This window comes from Megalops cyprinoides, chromosome 12 (genome assembly GCF_013368585.1).
Source record: "Megalops cyprinoides isolate fMegCyp1 chromosome 12, fMegCyp1.pri, whole genome shotgun sequence".
Classification (NCBI taxonomy): Eukaryota; Metazoa; Chordata; class Actinopteri; order Elopiformes; family Megalopidae; genus Megalops; species Megalops cyprinoides.
The window spans coordinates 16,081,961-16,098,985 of record NC_050594.1 but is presented as its reverse complement, the minus strand read 5'-3'; the positions used below and the strand labels follow the sequence as shown (position 1 = coordinate 16,098,985).

The 17,025-nt window shown below is 49.6% G+C and overlaps 1 protein-coding gene across 3 annotated transcripts in view; it reads right to left on the bottom strand.

Moving 5' to 3' along the window:
• Positions 1 to 971: 971 nt before the first annotated feature.
• The window catches only part of sobpa (sine oculis binding protein homolog (Drosophila) a), a 53,481-nt gene continuing 37,427 nt past the window's right edge, over positions 972 to 17,025 (bottom strand). For all 3 annotated transcript variants that reach the window (XM_036542335.1, XM_036542336.1, XM_036542338.1), the window contains 3 exons: positions 14,325 to 14,420; positions 5,499 to 7,520; positions 972 to 1,688 (listed from right to left, as the gene is read on the bottom strand). In XM_036542335.1, the coding sequence (XP_036398228.1) occupies positions 5,508 to 7,520; positions 14,325 to 14,420 (2,109 nt within the window). In that variant the 3' untranslated portion in view covers positions 972 to 1,688; positions 5,499 to 5,507. The remainder of the gene's footprint in view (positions 1,689 to 5,498; positions 7,521 to 14,324; positions 14,421 to 17,025) is intronic.

Here is a 17,025-nt window from a genome sequence, read left to right as displayed (position 1 = left end):
TGATCCACACATCAAAGCTTCACCCCACCCTCTCTCACTGAACACAAGTGACACTTATTAGCACCTGGTCATGGGTTGCTCTGGGTCATCCACAGGAGGTTTCTGACCAACAGAGAGCCACATTGAATGTCGGCAGCTGGTGGGTGAGGTCTAAGCTCGGACTAGGTCTGAGCTCCAGTGATGTCACAGTGTTGGTGGGTGAGGTCTCGGCTCTGATTGGATTGGGACCTGGAGACACAAGGCTGCTGCTGCCTCCTGTACAGTGATGGCATGGATCGGCTCACAGCCCCTCAGTGAAGCCCTAGGCACAGTCAGGTTGTGCTGAATCTTTGGTGGAACCGTGTCAGCAGGAGTGGGGATTGATATTGTGACTAAGAACCACACCCTACTGCAGGAGATTTGCACAAATGCAACAGCTTCATGATCATTTCAGAGAATTTACGGTGAACAAATAAATTTTGGACCTGGTGTTATTTATTCTTTTTTTTGGGGAGGGGGGTGGGGTGGGGAGGGACCTTCATGTGGGGCTTGCCCACAGCACACTGCTAATGACGGACTTGCTGGTGAGATCCACACAAGTGCATACAAGTTCATTTCTACCCTGTTGTCCTGGAGCCAGTGAATGAGGATTCGATTGCACATTTCTCTTTAAACCATGAAAACACATGAGGAGCAGGGAGAGAGGACACCATCGGAGCTCAGTCTGCTCGCCCCTCCGGCCCTGTCCGTACCACTGCAGCCACGATGAAAGGACCTCGCATCCCTGACGTCTTCACCAGCGCTGAGGCCCGTCCAGGTTGAAATTTCATCACGTCTCATTTCTTTAAATTCCTCTCACGACACCCTGCAAACATTCCCCTCAGATTGTTTTACACCTTCCAGGAGTTTTTGGTCTCCAGTTCTGAACAATCACTCCAATGGAGATGAGTGGTACGGGGGGGTGGGGGTATGGGGGGGGGGGGGGGGGTATATACCCTGGATCTGGTGGTTTGGGAGGGGGGCAGGGGTTGGTGGATTGGGAATAAGAAGGAAAGCCGAGAAGAGTGAACACTTACCAAGTTTTCTTGGCACACAGTCAAACTAGAAACCCATAAGTCTCAACTTTGCCCAGTCCCCCTCGAGTGGGTCAGTCCACACAAAGCCATACTGGAGATACAGTGCTGGAAATAAAGAACAATCTGGGTCTTTGTAAGAGAGGACCAGAGAGAAATTATACTTTTCCCCAGGATGAGGGAGCGTGTTTAGGCTAGCTGATACCCCCATATTTACGCATTTCTGAGAGCTCCAGTCATTTTGTCACAGAAATCCAGGGTGTGTGTATGTGGGTGGGGGGGGTGAGGGAATATGGGAATATCTCCAGCATCACTATGATGGATTCTGTGAGAGAGAGAGAGACAGAGAGAGAGAGAGAGAGAGGAACCAGGCAGCAGGCTGGAGTTTACAGGACCCACTAGAAATTGCTCCGAGAAGGGACAACGGGCTGTGCTGTGATTGGGATGAAGGTGACAGAGTGGTTCCCTGTCCAATGGTGGTGCAAGGTGGAGCTTTTCTAAGTGCTGGTTGGCTGGGAGAGGACTGCAGAGTGGGGAGGAGGGGGAGCTGGTGTTGTCCACAGTGGGGCAGGGCGTGGCACTGGGCATGGTGCATCTCTCTTCACCCCGTTAGTGAAACGCTGTCTTTCACCACAGCTGCAATAGGAAATGAGAGAAAAGGTCAAAGGTCACATCTCTGGGGGAGGGGAGAAGAAGTCCATACTACAGTACAGTTTCGCATTATGTTTACTGTAGGTTGAGATAATGCAAAGGAGGAAAGCAGCATACAAAGAAAGTATACAAAGAAAACAACCAATCACAGCAAAGCCTTGTGACTGATGCTTTGGAGTCATAGAATACTCTCTCTCTTTCTCCAAAATGTCACTCTCACTTCTTGAAAACTGAATAAACACCTACCCATAAAACCCTTCGGCTATGAAACGGTGATCCTCACTGAAGCCTGAATAACCACACCAAAATCCCCCTTCGCTCAAGCCCTGAACTCCAACCCTCCTCTTCTTCCTACTCCTACAATAGAAGTTCCCAAACTTCCCATTCCCTAGGCCCACTTAATGAGCAAATATTTCCAGTGATCCATCCTCATAGAAATGTAGCCTTATATGTTCAGATATGGAATTACATTTTTGAAATAACATCATGGACACTAACCAGTGCAGTGTGTAGTTTGATTAGTGTCAATAGCCATGGAAGGGGTAGAAGAGGCATGCGTTCTTCAGATGTATAATGTGACCCACGTTAACCCTTCCCATAATCCACCTCTGAGCTTGGACACACAGCTTTGGAATCACTGTCCCACACCCCTAAACCTATGCCCCACCACTAGACTCAACCTTCCAACCCCCCCCTACAGAAGAAGAAAAGTCATGTCCCTTACAAATCCCGTTGGCCTGAGACAGAGCCTCAATCCACACCACTCTTGCTTCAAGTAACTTTTCTTTTACAGTGCTGGGAATCATCGGCTTTCACAGCAAGAGCTGGACTTAGCATCATCTGACCTCCACACTCTCTGGTCAAAGGTCAGAGGTGAGACACGTGCTCATGTCCCACAGCATGCATGAGAACAGGATCGCCTCTCATCACGCCAGCCGCAGTGCACGCCCGCTCCCAGGATAAGGCGATACGAGCAGTTCCGGGTAACATTACACACGGGCTCTGAAGCTCTGTGCGCTGGGCGCGGGTTTTCGGGGGGCATGCTGTGGCCGTCCGTGCTGACGGGGGCAAACACGGCTCCTAATCACAGAATCTCCAAGTCCCTTTGATGTCACGTCAGACTGCATCCGGCGCCCAGCCGAAAGCTCCCCCGCACAGAGGCGTTTCGGCGAGAGGGCCCGCGCCGCGCACAATGGCTGCTATTGTGCACCCAGCGTGGCACCCGGCCGGCCGGTGTGCATTACGCATGAAAGCCAGAGATCTGACTGAGCCCCAGCGACGACTCAGCAACAGCACAGGGCCTCACTGAAAAGCGATACGCGTTATAATATGAAATGTGAAATGTAAGGGATACGTTTTCCTGGTGTCAGAAAATAAATGAATTATGCATTGTAGCTGTGTTTTATATGCTGTCGAATGAACTGTAAACTGATTTGTGTTGTGAAATACATTCTAAGCATAATAACACAACTACATCAATGAAAGGTGGAGATACTTATAGGCTGTAATACATCATATCTATTTAAACATGTGGTATGTCCATGTGTGTTTTGCAAATTTCAGATGAATATGCACCTAAACTTTCCCAGTCTTATACCACACCTAAACATACCCAATCTTACACCACACCTACACTTCTTATGCCAAGAGCAACAACCAGACAAACCTGTACATAAACTTGTGCAATCTTATACCTACAGCAGCAACCAGATAAGTCCAAACCTACACTGGAACTAATTTTTCATGACAAAATCATGTGTCCCATTCCCATCCTCAGATCTCCTCCTACACATCTTCCATAATCCTTTATACCCTTCCCATCATGCCACTCCCAGTGTCTGGGGGTACCCATCCGAAATCCTCCGTACCCCTTCTCACGCCCCTTCCCGCTATTTTCCCAGCACTTTCCCCCTTTCCCTGTTCTTCCCCCCCCGGGGTCACATGCTGGGCAAACAGCTCTTAAACATTTCAACGGCGGGATAACGAGCACTGGTGCACAATCAAACCGATAACATCTGGGTAAACACCTCCATGATTCACACGCAGTGGCGGGGTTTAAAATGTCACGCGTCTGGCAGGATGTGCGGGCCTGGCCAGGGGTCAGGATTCTGCCTTCCCACTCTGCGTTAATCTAAACGCCGCGCGCGTACCCACACGGAGGGATCGCCTTACACAGATCACAATAAAATATACAAAATAAAAGCAGGGAACCTGAGAAGAAACTCAAGTATTTCCTGACATGAAATTCTCCATTTGGCCGACTTTGTCTGAATCTGAGAATGCATTTTGAAGACTTTTAGCTGCAAACACAAATGACATTTTTTGAAAAAAAAATTCTGCAGTAAATTAGCCAGGGGGAAAAGCTGTTTTTAAATGGTTACTAAAGTAAGACCATGGACTCAGGTTACAGGAAAAAAAGCAGGAAAAGTTTCCTGTGGTTATTACTGGCACAGCACTGTGATTTTGCATGAAGCGGTTGCTAAGGGACAAGAGAAACAAGTAAAAATGACCAAAGCAAAATCAAAGCCTCCCTCAAGCGAGGGAGACCTGACTGACAGCTGCTGACTGCTTGGGAATCAGTGTCCTTACACGAGTAAAAGGGTCAACATGAGGGTGACACCTCACCACGTGGAGTGTTTGATTAGTCGCCCACAACTCACATGACCCGATCCGTGCAATGGGGCATCAGTGGGGCGCTCAGAAAGTGACACATAGGAACTGAAAAGGCAAGTAAACACAACCCTCCAGACGACAGCAGCGACCAGGAGCAAAGAGGACGCAGGGAGGGACACAACCCCCAACTCCCACAACAAGGGCTCTGCTCTAAGGTTTCAGCTCTAACGGTCCCGGTGAGAAATGTCAGGGATTTACGGTCTGCCCGGGCAGACCCACGCGAGGGGGACCAGTCCCGCTGAGGAACGGGGCATCCCGCCCAGGGACGCGGGCCGACAGGCACCACCTCCGCGTCAAACGGCACCTCGTGAAACACAATCATGCCTTTATACGCTATAATGAAAAACCTTGGGTTCCATCACCGAGGGCTACGTCTCAGGTTTGGTAGCGCCACGTTGTCTGATGGTGCCCCCCCTCCAACCCCCTCCGCTGTAACCTGAGATGGAGCTGCGCTGCTCCGCTATTCTTGTGAAATTTGCATATTGTCACTTTGGCTCCTGCACGCCGTCAGCGTGTGCATACGCTCTCTCAACCTTTATTCCTCACAATGTCTCCCCCCTGCTGGTCTCCAATCCACCCTGCTACTGTCTGCCAGACAAAAGGCGCTGCCTTTGTTCCTCTGTGTTTGAATGGTGTGTGTGTGTGTGTGTGTGAGAAGGTAGAACTGAGATTCTACATCTGCATGAATACATTTACACAACTGTACTTACAGAAAATCACAATACACAAGTGAGGAGTCTACATCTACATAGCCTCGCACACACCTACAAACTACACGACCACCCAAACCGAGACTTGTGCAGAAAAAAACGGATCCTCACCCACACAACCACCCTTATTCAGGCCTGACCCCAGGTTCAGGTCATCTGGTCCAACAGTATTGCATTACAACCAAAGGACTTCTTAAAATGAGTCCTCAGATGAATTAAATGAAACATGTCAATGATTCAGTTACAATCATGCAGTTTGCATCTGCAAAACTCATCAGTGTGTCAGTGCAGTCAGTGCAGTGGCGGAGGGTCAGTGAGACGCCCGGCCCGGGTGGCGCAGTCAGGCCGGGTAACCCCCCCAACCCCTCGCGTCTTTTTTGTGGGAGCTGCAGGCGCGTGCGATGAGACCAACCTGTTGCCTCTATTTGTTCTGATTGCGAATTCGCAGGCACCTCCTCTTTACTGGCGGCTCGAGGTCCGGGGCTCCGGGGCCGGTGAGCGGAGTGGCCAGGCCGCAGGGGCCGATGGCAGTCTTGTCCGCGGGCTTTGGCACAGGCTGGATGACACAGCCCGCCTTGGGGAGCAGGGGCAGGGCGTAGGCATGATCCTCGTCAGCCGGGTTGGGGTCCTGTTTGTCCCCACCGCCCCCGGCCTCCTCCGACGGGGCCTTCTTACCTGTGTCCAGCTCCATGCCCGAGCAGTTGTTCTCCTTCACCGACTCCAGCTCGCTGACCGCCGGCTCCTCGGGCGGGGTCGCTCTCCGGGCGGGGTCCGGCCGCTGCTCCGAGGGCGGGACGCTCCTGCCAGGCCCGTCCGGTGACCGGGTGCCGTTGACGATGACATTGCAAGGGGCAGCGTGGCCGGGATCGGCCCCGGCGCTGTTGGGCGGGGCAGGGGCAGGGTGCGGAGGGTGCGGGACGGGCATGGGGGGCGTGGCTCCGCAGTAGGCGGGGTCACCGCAAGGCAGGGTGACTGAATCCAGGGGGCTGCCGGCGTCTCTGTGCTCCTCCCCCTCCCCTCCACAGCCACTCACGTTCCCCGTGTCACCCAGGAAGGCCAGGTTCAGCACGCTCTGGGGCTCTGGCTCCGCCTTCACCTGCACGCTGGGCACCGCCCTCTGGATCACCTGCTGCAGGCGCGAACGCCGCCCCAGCGTCAAGTCTATCACCCCGTCCTGGGGCACAGCAGGGGGGGCAGAGAGCGAGAGGCGCGACTTCTCCGGGCTCTCCGCCTTCACGGTCAGATCCACAACATCAGTCCTGTCCTGTTCTGGGGGAGACTGGGTGACCAGGTGGCCGGAGAACCCGGGGGACAGTTCATTAGCTTTCGAGGGTCCCTGTTTGGAATCCCCGCCGTCCCCTCTGGAGGAGCCAGGGGAAAACAGTCCGGGGTCCTTGGACTCACCCCCCTCCCCCGACCCGCTTGGAATGGTGTCACCGTTGCCGGGGCGATCGCCCGAGGCCTTGGGGCTGAATGGGATGGGGACGGGGATCGGGATGGGCACAGGCAGAGGGACGATGACGGGGTATGGGACCAGCAGGGTGGGAGGGGGCACCAAGGGGGCGAGGGAAGGCACCCCGAAGTTCATCATAGGTGGCATGGGGAGGTGTCCGTTTGGCATCATGTTGACCGGGGGGAAAGGCAGGCCGGGCATGTGAGTGCCTGGGTGAGGGGGCATCAGGCCTGGGGGGTTGCCGGGCATGGTGGGGGTGGAGGGGGGGTGGATGTGTGGGGAGAGGATAGGCCTGTGCATGGGGCTAGAAGGGGGCCCCAAGTTTCTCGGGGGTGGGGGCGGGGGTGGGCCGATGCCGGGGATCATGGGATTGGGCAGGGGGCTGTTGGGGCCTGGCGTGTGGGGTGCTCTGAGGAAAGGGGGCCGGATCTGCTGCATCATTTGGTGTTCCATGAAGAAAGGCAGGGGCACAGGCCCGCGGGGGGTCATCACCATAGGGGGGCTGCCCGGCGGGACCCCCATGGGCGGGTGCAGGGTGGGCACAGGCGGGGGGAGCGTGGGGCTATCGTGGGGCCGAGGTCCCGGGGTGGGGATTTTGGCAGAGGACGAGGAGGAGCAGACCACGCCGCTGGACTCGGAGGGCGAGGCCGAAGTGGACCCCGATGGACCCGCGATGGCCGCCGACCCCGCCACACTGCTACCTGCCGGAGACGGGGCCTTCCGGCGCAGGTCACCTAGCGGGGTGTTCCAGGACTCAGGGGTGAGGAGCTGCACCCCTCCGCTGCTCTCTGGCTTGCTCTCCATGGCGGGGTGCCCTTGGGCGCACAGCCCTCCTGGCAGGGCCGCCTGGGTCTCCTTGTAGAAGATGTCCATCTTGTACTGGTTCAGGCATTTGGCACTGCAGAACTGCAGCCTGCGCTCTCCTGCACCAAAGTCCAGGTATTCCTTGGTGTGGCGGATGTGCTTGCACCAGTCACACACCTGCGAGGCACAAGAGAGGGGACACCCAGTCAACTTCAGCAGGAGCGGGGCTCCACACAGGTACTAACAACACCTAAAGAACTGCACTTTCATCATATCTTACTATTCAATTTAAGGTTGCTATGCTGGTTTTTAAAAAAGTGAAGAACAGAAAGTCAAAGTCCTCGCTTGCGTCAAACAGAAGGAATAAGCTTCCCTGCCAGCTGACCTCTGGGGTGAATGCACATCTAATGGTTCCTGTAAAAAAAAAAACAGAACCTTGCCAAGGACCAAGGACACTCTGGGTTTTAAAGTGAAAAATTAATGAAAGCGCAGAAGATTGCGCTAAATGCTCTCTGTTACAGTCGACACCTTGTCCTGACATGGAATTCCCATTTTCACCTGCCATCAAGGTGTGACTTCACTCCGCCTCACTTTAACATCTGCTCCATTATTTCCTAGAGGAGCTGGAATCCGACAGAAAGCAGGCTGGGCACGTCCCACAGGGAAGCCACGGGGGCAAACACATTTAGCCATAGCTAAAAGGTTTTCCCTCTAAGGCGCTGTTGACTGAGAGGCTTGTGTGGGCCATAACGCAACTGACAACAGGACAATGGACAACCAGGCTGCCCTATAGGGGGTAGGGGGTTATGGTGACAACGCTTGGCGGGGCTTTATTTAAGATCTCGTGTGCTGGAAGCGGAGCTGAGAATTCGAGAGGAGCATCGTAGCTTCCAGACCGATGCTACAGTTACGGCATCGGATGTCTGGTCTCAACAAGCTGTGAAGCAGACTACAATGCCTCTGTGAGAAGGTATCCCTGATGCAGGAAAAGATTTGACTTGTTCGATGGAGACGATAGTAAGCACAAAAAGTGTTTCCCTTCTGCATGTGGTTCAATCTCCTCTCTCTCTCTCTCTCTCTCTCTCTCTCTCTCTCTCTCTCAGCACTTCATGGCTAGCTGCCAGTGCACTCAATGGTTAGTGTCATTGACTCCCAGTGAAACGGTGCTCTGTGCTGCCAGGCCATTCATGAGACTGCGTCAGTGAAAAACCCTCTCCATCTGACCCTGGGACCAAACCCAGACTACCACGGACATTCTGGAGTCCCTCACAGACTACGTGTAGCAGAACAGCCTAAGTAATCACGCGCAGAGCAGAGGCCTCCAAGCCCAACAAGTCGATTGCAGAGTGGAGCACGGTGAGGTTAGCCGCACAGCAGAGCATTTACTCTACCGGCTCAAAGGGGAAGTGGCAGCAACTCAGGAGAGATAATTAAGGCATTAATCAGCTGTCAGGCCCCTCAACGATGGCCATCCATCATCCAGGCCATAATCCCCCACTGAACACTAATGTGTAGCGTGACGCCATTCGATTAGCACTGAGCTCAGCATGCGCGCGCACACACACACACACACACACTCACTCAAATGCAAACTTACAAACTTAAGACGTTCTTTCTCCTGCTCTGACAATTTCTGTCTCTCACTGTCCATCACATAAACACACGTACACACTCATTCAAATATAAATATTTCTCTTTCTGTGAGTCTATTTCACTCTTTGCCACACACTCACATACAGTCCACATACTCACACACACGCTACAGATGCTTGCTCACTATATGCTTGCTATAATGCGCACACCCCCAGTCTGTCATATGGAGATCAGTTCTCTTTCTCCATTGTCTTTGACCTTTCCCTCTTTCTTTCACCCCTTCTTCTTTCTCTCTCCCTCTCTTTCACAAATTTGAGTCCCCCTGCACCTCTCTGAGTCCACCAGTATGGCCACCATCCAAACTGAGACAGACAAGGACGAGTCCCTGTCACCTGGGCCGGAGGCATTAGCCGGATTGCACTGTCACACAGGACATCTGGCACTTAGGGCCGAGGCGATGCCCCCATGCCCCCTGAGGCGAGGCCACCCTGTACTCTCCTCCTGTCCCCTCTGACTATGGCAGGAACATGAGGTAACATTACAGCAGCGAGGAGGTATATGAGCCTCCCTTGACACACACGCTGTGTTTCAGAACACAAACTGACTGACTGGACGAAGGGAGAGAGGAGGAGTTTTTTATGAGCACGTGAGAAGTGTGAAACTCATTTGGCTACTCTGCTGAGATGCAGGCATGAGAGATCTTTCCCTCCCCTCCGCCCCCTCCTCTCCTTCTAACTGTCCTCCTCTCGGATTCCTTCTTTTGCTCACACTCTGTCCTCTAGCACCGTTTGCGTTCGGGCGGGCTAATCTAACGATTGCAGCGTGTTGCTAAACTACAGTCCCGCGCCGCTGGGGTGGGAGGAAGCGGAAGGCCGCAGTGCTTTACGCGGAGAGGATCCGCCAGCCAGCCAGTCCTGCTGCGACGCAGTCTCTCAAAGACTTATGTGTTTCGGTGCACGCTAAACCACAAGGTGCCTCGCAGCGGCTGTGCTGGACATATGCCTCTGTTAGAGCGCTCGCTTTACACACACAGCACGGATGGCGGGGGGGGGGGGGGGGGGAGTGAGAGGAAGGGAGGCAGAGGGGAATGGAGAGAGGGATGGAGGGAGAGAGAGACTGAGGGAGAAAGAGAGGGATAGAGGGACGAGAATGACAGGAAGGGAGGGAGAGAGGGATAGAGAAAAAGTGTGGGAGAGATAGAAAGTTAGAAGAGGAGAACACAGGAGAGAGCAAGTGAGAGGGATTGTCATTTTGGTCATAGTGCAGTGGAACAGCCTGGCTCTTAAAGGATATCAAACAGGGGTATGGTAAGAGACCACCACATCGCAGCTCTGAGAAGGCAGGCAGCAAGGCACTTCTCTGCTGTTGAGATAGGCTGTGCTACATTCGCACAGGAATTGCTCCAACTGACAAGCTGGACACAATAGTAGGATTGTTTGTATCACCACGGATACCGTGGACTGACTGACGCAAGTAAAACGTTCATTGACATCTTCAGCCTTCCTTTTAAATGTGGCTATTGATTCGGACCCGAAGCAGGGAAAAAAGGACCACGGCTCTAAACCATTGCGCGCACAGCAGTGGTGGCGCATTTGAATATTTTAAATTATAAATGTGTTTTAATTTTCTGGGAACAAGACAGATGGAAAACACTTTAGGAGTCACAGCACTGTGGGCAAATTTCACTGCGCATTACACTAATGGAGTTATTTTTCTCTCTCTCGCACACAGATGTTTGCAGTTGCAGGTAATTACGGTCGTTTATTTCCACTGCGGCCACCGAGCCACTCCGTGCATCAGCACGGTTAAACCGCGTGCTTTAGAGTAATTACGCCCATCACTGTCGCACCAGCTGTGTATGAACAAGGGGGGGGGACGGGACATTTTTTTCTTTTCATGTTTCTCTCTCACACTCTTCCTCTTTTCTCTCCCTCTCTCTGGCCCTTGGACTGGCCTGTTCCGACTCTTCTCCACTGAAGCAAAGAGCCTTCTGAACTGGACTTGTTACAAATGTCAATCACACAAATATTTAGACATTATTCGTCTTTTCCTACAATGGTCCAGCATTTCACTGTAACTTATAATGACATCACAAGACAAGATGAACAAAAAGCGTAGGCGAGAGAGGAGAGGAGAACAGAAGGAGGGGAAAGCACCTGCTCACATTTTGGACCTGCTTGAAAAATTAAAAAAAAAAACCCATAGTACTATTTTTTCCGGTCTCTCTCTTTCTTTTCGTCACCTGTCTGAGTCTTTGTTCTCCTCTCCTGTTTCACTCTCTCCTCTCTTGTCCTCTGCTTAGCCGTTATGCCCAGTGCTCCTCCCCCTTGTGTCCTGTCCTGGTACTCTGTGTTCTCGCCCCTCTCTGTCTGAAGGTGCTAAAGACTGTGTTGCACTGTGTCCTGAAGTGGGCCGGGCCAGCTGCCTGACCAGCCCCTCCCTGTGATGACATCATAATCTGCCGCCTCGTTTGGAAAGAACACGACTGTGGAAATCATGAGAGGGCCACGCACGTTCCGGTCTCGCCCAGAGGATTATCGTGTGTTTCCAGTGCTGCACGCGGACGTGTGTCCTCGCTCCGCTTTAACGCGGACACAAACGGAGGCTCCCTCCGGGAACTGCAGGACTGTGTGACACCGCGATCAGTGATCGTCAGCGCCTGCGCCGGACTGCCTGCGCTCTGACGGCTAACCGTGGCTAACGTTACGGTCGTTACCAGATGAACTGGGTCATTAAGACTCCCTCGAGATGGACCCCATCTCATTGCCAACCCCCCGCACCCTCGCACCCCCGCACCCCCCCATCCCCTCACCCCCAACTCCCACTGTGTAATTACACAGCCTCGCTCCAACATTGATTAACTGTTAACGAATCAGGGGCGGACCAGGTCAGCGCTTCTTCTAACAGATTAAATAAAGATGTACTCGGATCGCGGTAATGCATTACCCACGGCGCTTGCACGACGCTCGCCCGATCATTCGTTAAGCAATTAACGGCCCTCGTCTCCCTGAGTGTGGAAAATACACGGCAGGTCAAAAACATTAAGCACCTACTTTACTTCTAATGGATCTGTTGCACATCATCTCAGCCACTTCAAAAGCAGTTTAAACGGTACCGTGTGTGACTGCCGATATGCCCTGCATTAGAGTGCTGGGGTCTTAACTATCACTGCCACGGACCAGAAGGTGGACATTAACCTGTTTGTGTATGACTGTGTGTGTTTGAGCATGTGTGTGAATGCGTGTGTTTGACTATGCATGTGTGGGTGTGTACACGCACGTGTGTGTGTGTGTGTGTGTGTGTGTGTGTGTGTGTGTGCGCACGCATGTGTGTGCATGTGTGTATGTGGGTGTTTTCTTGTTGTAATGTAATGGAAGGTAAGGGAAAGAGATCTTAACTGCTCTTTCACCAGGGAATAAGGGGTGTTTCCCCAAGGAATATAGGGCATTCCCCCAAGGGAAAGGACACATTAGTTGCTCCAGGGAGGCTGTCTGTTTTACTTCAATGCTCAATGACTACGGGAAGCAACCACTTCTCACCTGCAGGGGGCAACACGCCAGACTCTCTCACACTATCCTTGATATGCCTGCACAGGTGACTGTCTTACGCTGCCCCTGAGCATATTGAGTGTGTTTGACAGAGTGTGTGCATGTGTGTGATTGGCTGCCAAGTAGGCAGGGTTTAAACTCTTGGTTTGTCCTAGGTAAATTAACAAATAGAAAAAATATTTGAAAATATATTAATTAAAACTCAACAGTTGATTTCAGGTCAGGAGATGAAAGAACAAGCCGTCCCTGTGTTAAAATGTTAAATTACTATGATGTCATGCATAGTAATAAAAAACATCAAATTCAAAGCAAATCCAGCCCAAATATTTACCACATTAATATAATACCAAAGTTTATTATTTGGTGCAATACCAGATTGCAGCAGTGAATGTAAGAAATGGCAATCTGTTTGTTTCTTTGTACTATGCACCTGTGTGTTTTTCAATGCTCTGTAAGATGATCTGGATAAGCATGTTGGTCAAATAAATCAATAATGATAATCACAATAGCAATAATAATGATAACGCAAGTGAGTACCCTGTGAAAACAATCTCTCTTCATGTGAAACTGGACCGCAGAAGACCTATGGTAGGGATCATATTTTTCTTGTTTTGTGGCTGATCCAGGATCAGTCTTTGCGATCTCACTGTCCTCTGACACTGCTGTTGCAGAGCCACAAATAACCAAAACATCTCCATGAGTTTCTATGTATAAGTCTCCCAGAGACTTCCTAGCAGGCTCAGCAAGCATGGCTGATGGCTGGTTATCCATCACAGTTACTGCATATATTTATTAAGTGTGAAAAGCTGTAATCAGAGTGATACTAACTGCCAGACTGAAAATGGCCGGACCAAACACAAAATCCAAAGTTCACCTGCTGTAACTATTTTATTACTGTTCTAATTTGTTGCATTGTGCTTCCACATCAAAATGTCGAGCTCAAGGCTGACAGGGTAGAACACAGTGACAACCTCCTCACAGCACTGAAATAAAAAAGCTCTCATTCTTAGCATTCTTCTCTTTGAGATGCTCCTCCCACCCTTTACTTTTCTCCCCAATACACAATTACACCAGGTGTCCAACAACTGTACTGGACAGCCAACACCATCGAAATTATCAAATCAAAATTATACCAAATAATTGCTAATCCCTCGGCCAATACCAAGAAACAAGGCTCACTGTTTGTGCCCAACATAACCCAATCAATTGATAACAGGTTTTGGTCCCTTCAAAAGAAGTCTAATGGAATGTTACTGTAGGAGACGTGATCTGAGTTCTTTTGACGAACACTTACTGTACTGGAAACACTGTGGCCGCTGACACAATGGGAAATTATATAATGCTGTGATATTTGAGTTATTAGTGGAATGAGGGAAGAGTGTTGTCAGAGGATTGTGATATCAGGTTCTCTCGGGGGATATAGGCTTGTATCTGAAAGCTAGGTCAGGTCTTGGGTTGTCAATCCAACAGACTAAAGTCAAATTAAGAAGGCTACAAGATGACATATTACTAGTGGATTATTTAAACATTTTTCATCACTTACAGTCATCTGAGAGAAAACCTCAACGGAGAGCAAAAAAACACCAGAATCATACAGTAAAACGCAGAATGAAAATGTAAAAACATAAAAGAAACTTGAATGAAAAATGTATGCAATCTGCTCATCTACCAAGATGCAAAAAAAGCTTAGAGTCAAAGCATGTGAAAAAAATACACTTCTGCAATATTAAACACATTCAAAAGGCATGACTATCAAATCAAAATATGTCAGTAATGCATTACGCTTATCCATTAGCCATCAAACTTATGCTCTATCTGTTGTTAAATGTTTTATTCTTACAAGAACATCGCTGTTAATCTTGAAGACAAGCCTGGGCGTGTCCTGAGAATAGCTGTGCTGGGGCAATTTCTCACCATGGCCGTCGTCATCTCTCGCCTGAGGGGAAAAATAACGGCCTCTTTTACGGACGGACAAAATAAAGAGCTGAGCAGCAAAAAAAAATTAAATTAAAATCATAATAATAATAAAAATAACAACAACAAAAGGATGGAATGTTGCAGACAAAAGGAAAAAAAATGTCAGGAAATCATGATATTTGAAACAGGATAAGTGGGCATGCACCTTCTGCCTGTGGAAAATCTGAACACACATGTAATCATAATCAAAATCTACCCAAAAAAAAAAAAAACACCCAGTGACCTGTGTGAGAGTCGGCATGGCAACAGAAAAGAACATTCAGGTGTAAAAGAGACTGCGTCTGTGCTGGGATCGACAAGCGCCTCCCTCTCTCTTCCACTGGAGCCGGGATCATGCACCAACAGCAGAGCGGACCATGTGCTGGTGGAGCTGCATCTGTGCTCTCTCTTCAGAGAGACCGCTCCCTCTAACTCCCTCTAACTTTTCTCCGTAATCTGCCTTCCTGGATGGCCCCCCCAATGCCCCCTACCATCAGACCCATTGGGCCAGCACTCAGGCCAGTGGACAGAGTCGATGTGGGTCAAAACTTAGGCCTAGAGTATGCCCTAGCGCGTTCACACACGGTGCACTCTGCAGTGTTAAATGCATCTTAGGTATACACCATTTTACTGATCCACTGACTGCCTTTATAAACACAAAGTGTTCATGTACATTTCACTTTAAGGCCCTTGAAAATTTACAGTTGAACACTATTACAAATCGTTTGTTTTTTTCCTAAAGTCTTTACCTTGTACAAAAAGCAGGGGGGAATTCTGATCAGGAAATGCTAGCTGAAAAACTGACAGACAGCTGACTGTAGTGATTCATGTACTACAGTGTGGCAGAGAGACTACCACGGGGTCATCTACTAGCCTCATCACAACGTGCTCACACCAAAACCACATGAGTAACTTCATGTTGCTCAGTCTATGAGTATCAGTGTAGCGTACTAATACCCCTGAAACAGTAACAGGTGATCATCACTCTTAGGTGAGATGCTAATGTGTTTGATTATGAACTTGTATGTCATCTCAGGTACAGGAAAAATAAGACGCCCAATTTAAATGCATGCACTGAACCACATAGCGGAGAAATCAGCAACTTCTGCTGACCGTGGTGACCCTACAAATCTTTGCAACCTGAGGGGCAATGCTGTATAATGCATACCTATTAATACACTGTGTTCAGTAAATATGAATTTCCATGCAATCAAAGTGTAAAGGTTGTGTTTGATGTGGTTACTGCAGTACTTTTATTTAGCTTTGAGGGGTTGCGGCTGGCTATGGGCCAAGATTGTGGACTCCCCCCAGCTGGACATCATAAACAGCAAAAAGAAAGGGGGAGACCAGATGGAGGAAGGATTCCACAAACAACTGGCGCAGAAAGGAAGTGGTAAATGGCATTTTCATAGTTGTGGATGGGACAGGATAATCTAGGTTTGATTAACTGCGCAGGGATTGTCTGAAAATTATCCTCCAAAATCTTCATTTGGAACTTCAATTATACATTCTCCTATAACATGGTTCCTTCCTATGATAAAAAAAAAAACTGCATAAAGAGCTGAGGAGGAGAGGACATATATACAGACAGGCAGGCAGATCAGACAAGCAGACCAGACACACAGACAGAAAGGGAGCTAATACTACAGAAAAAAGTCACCCCTGAAGTAACTTTCTAGCATCAATCTCTCTTGGTTTTCAGGGCCAATTGGCAAAAGCCTTGCCAATGTTATTCTCATTGCACTGTGGTGGATCCCTGTCATTTATACTATACATTTTGCCTTTTAAAGTCTATGATCCACAGTTAAGAGGACCTATTCTCTGACAATTAAAAATTACACAGACATGTGACCATGTTTCGTTTCTCTTTGAAAATCATAGTTAAACACCACAAACATCTGTGATCCTGTCTAATTTCTGTTCCAATTATTAAACATCAGAAATGGTTATGATCAGGTCTAATTCCTCACCTATAATTAAACATCACATCACAAGTACAGTATGCAAAGGTCTAATCTCAGTCTGATAATTAAACACTTCACATGTATGCACACATGCCTCACTTTTCCCTCCTTTCTTAACACTAGCTTAATGATCCTCTTAATATCCCCAAATAAGAGACGCTAAACCCACTGTCCTTTGTCACGACCTTTGAGAGGGCGCTGTCTAGTCAAGCAGTGTCTTCAAAGCGAACGGGTGGTCTTTGAGCACGTACATGAGTTTGCACCGCGGCTTAATTCAGTGTCACAACAAAGGTGTCAGATAAACTGATGCACACAAAGAATGGGATTAATGGCGAGCCTGGCTCCTAAGAAGAGGTTGTCACAGCGAAATACGGACACGTGATATTTCTGGGGCGAGATTCTGTCCACAGGTTATTATGGGGATTATTAAGGCTATTATGGATAAAGTTGTATACCAGGATTTTGAGATTTTGGATCAATGAGGATGTTTATCCTCTAAATTAGCAAGACATTATCCAGAGCGAGAGCAAGAGCGAGAGAGGGGCTATACGGCTAAATTTGGAAGCATCTACATTACACACACGCAGCATTGTTCTGTAATGTTTTCCAAAGATGGCAGTT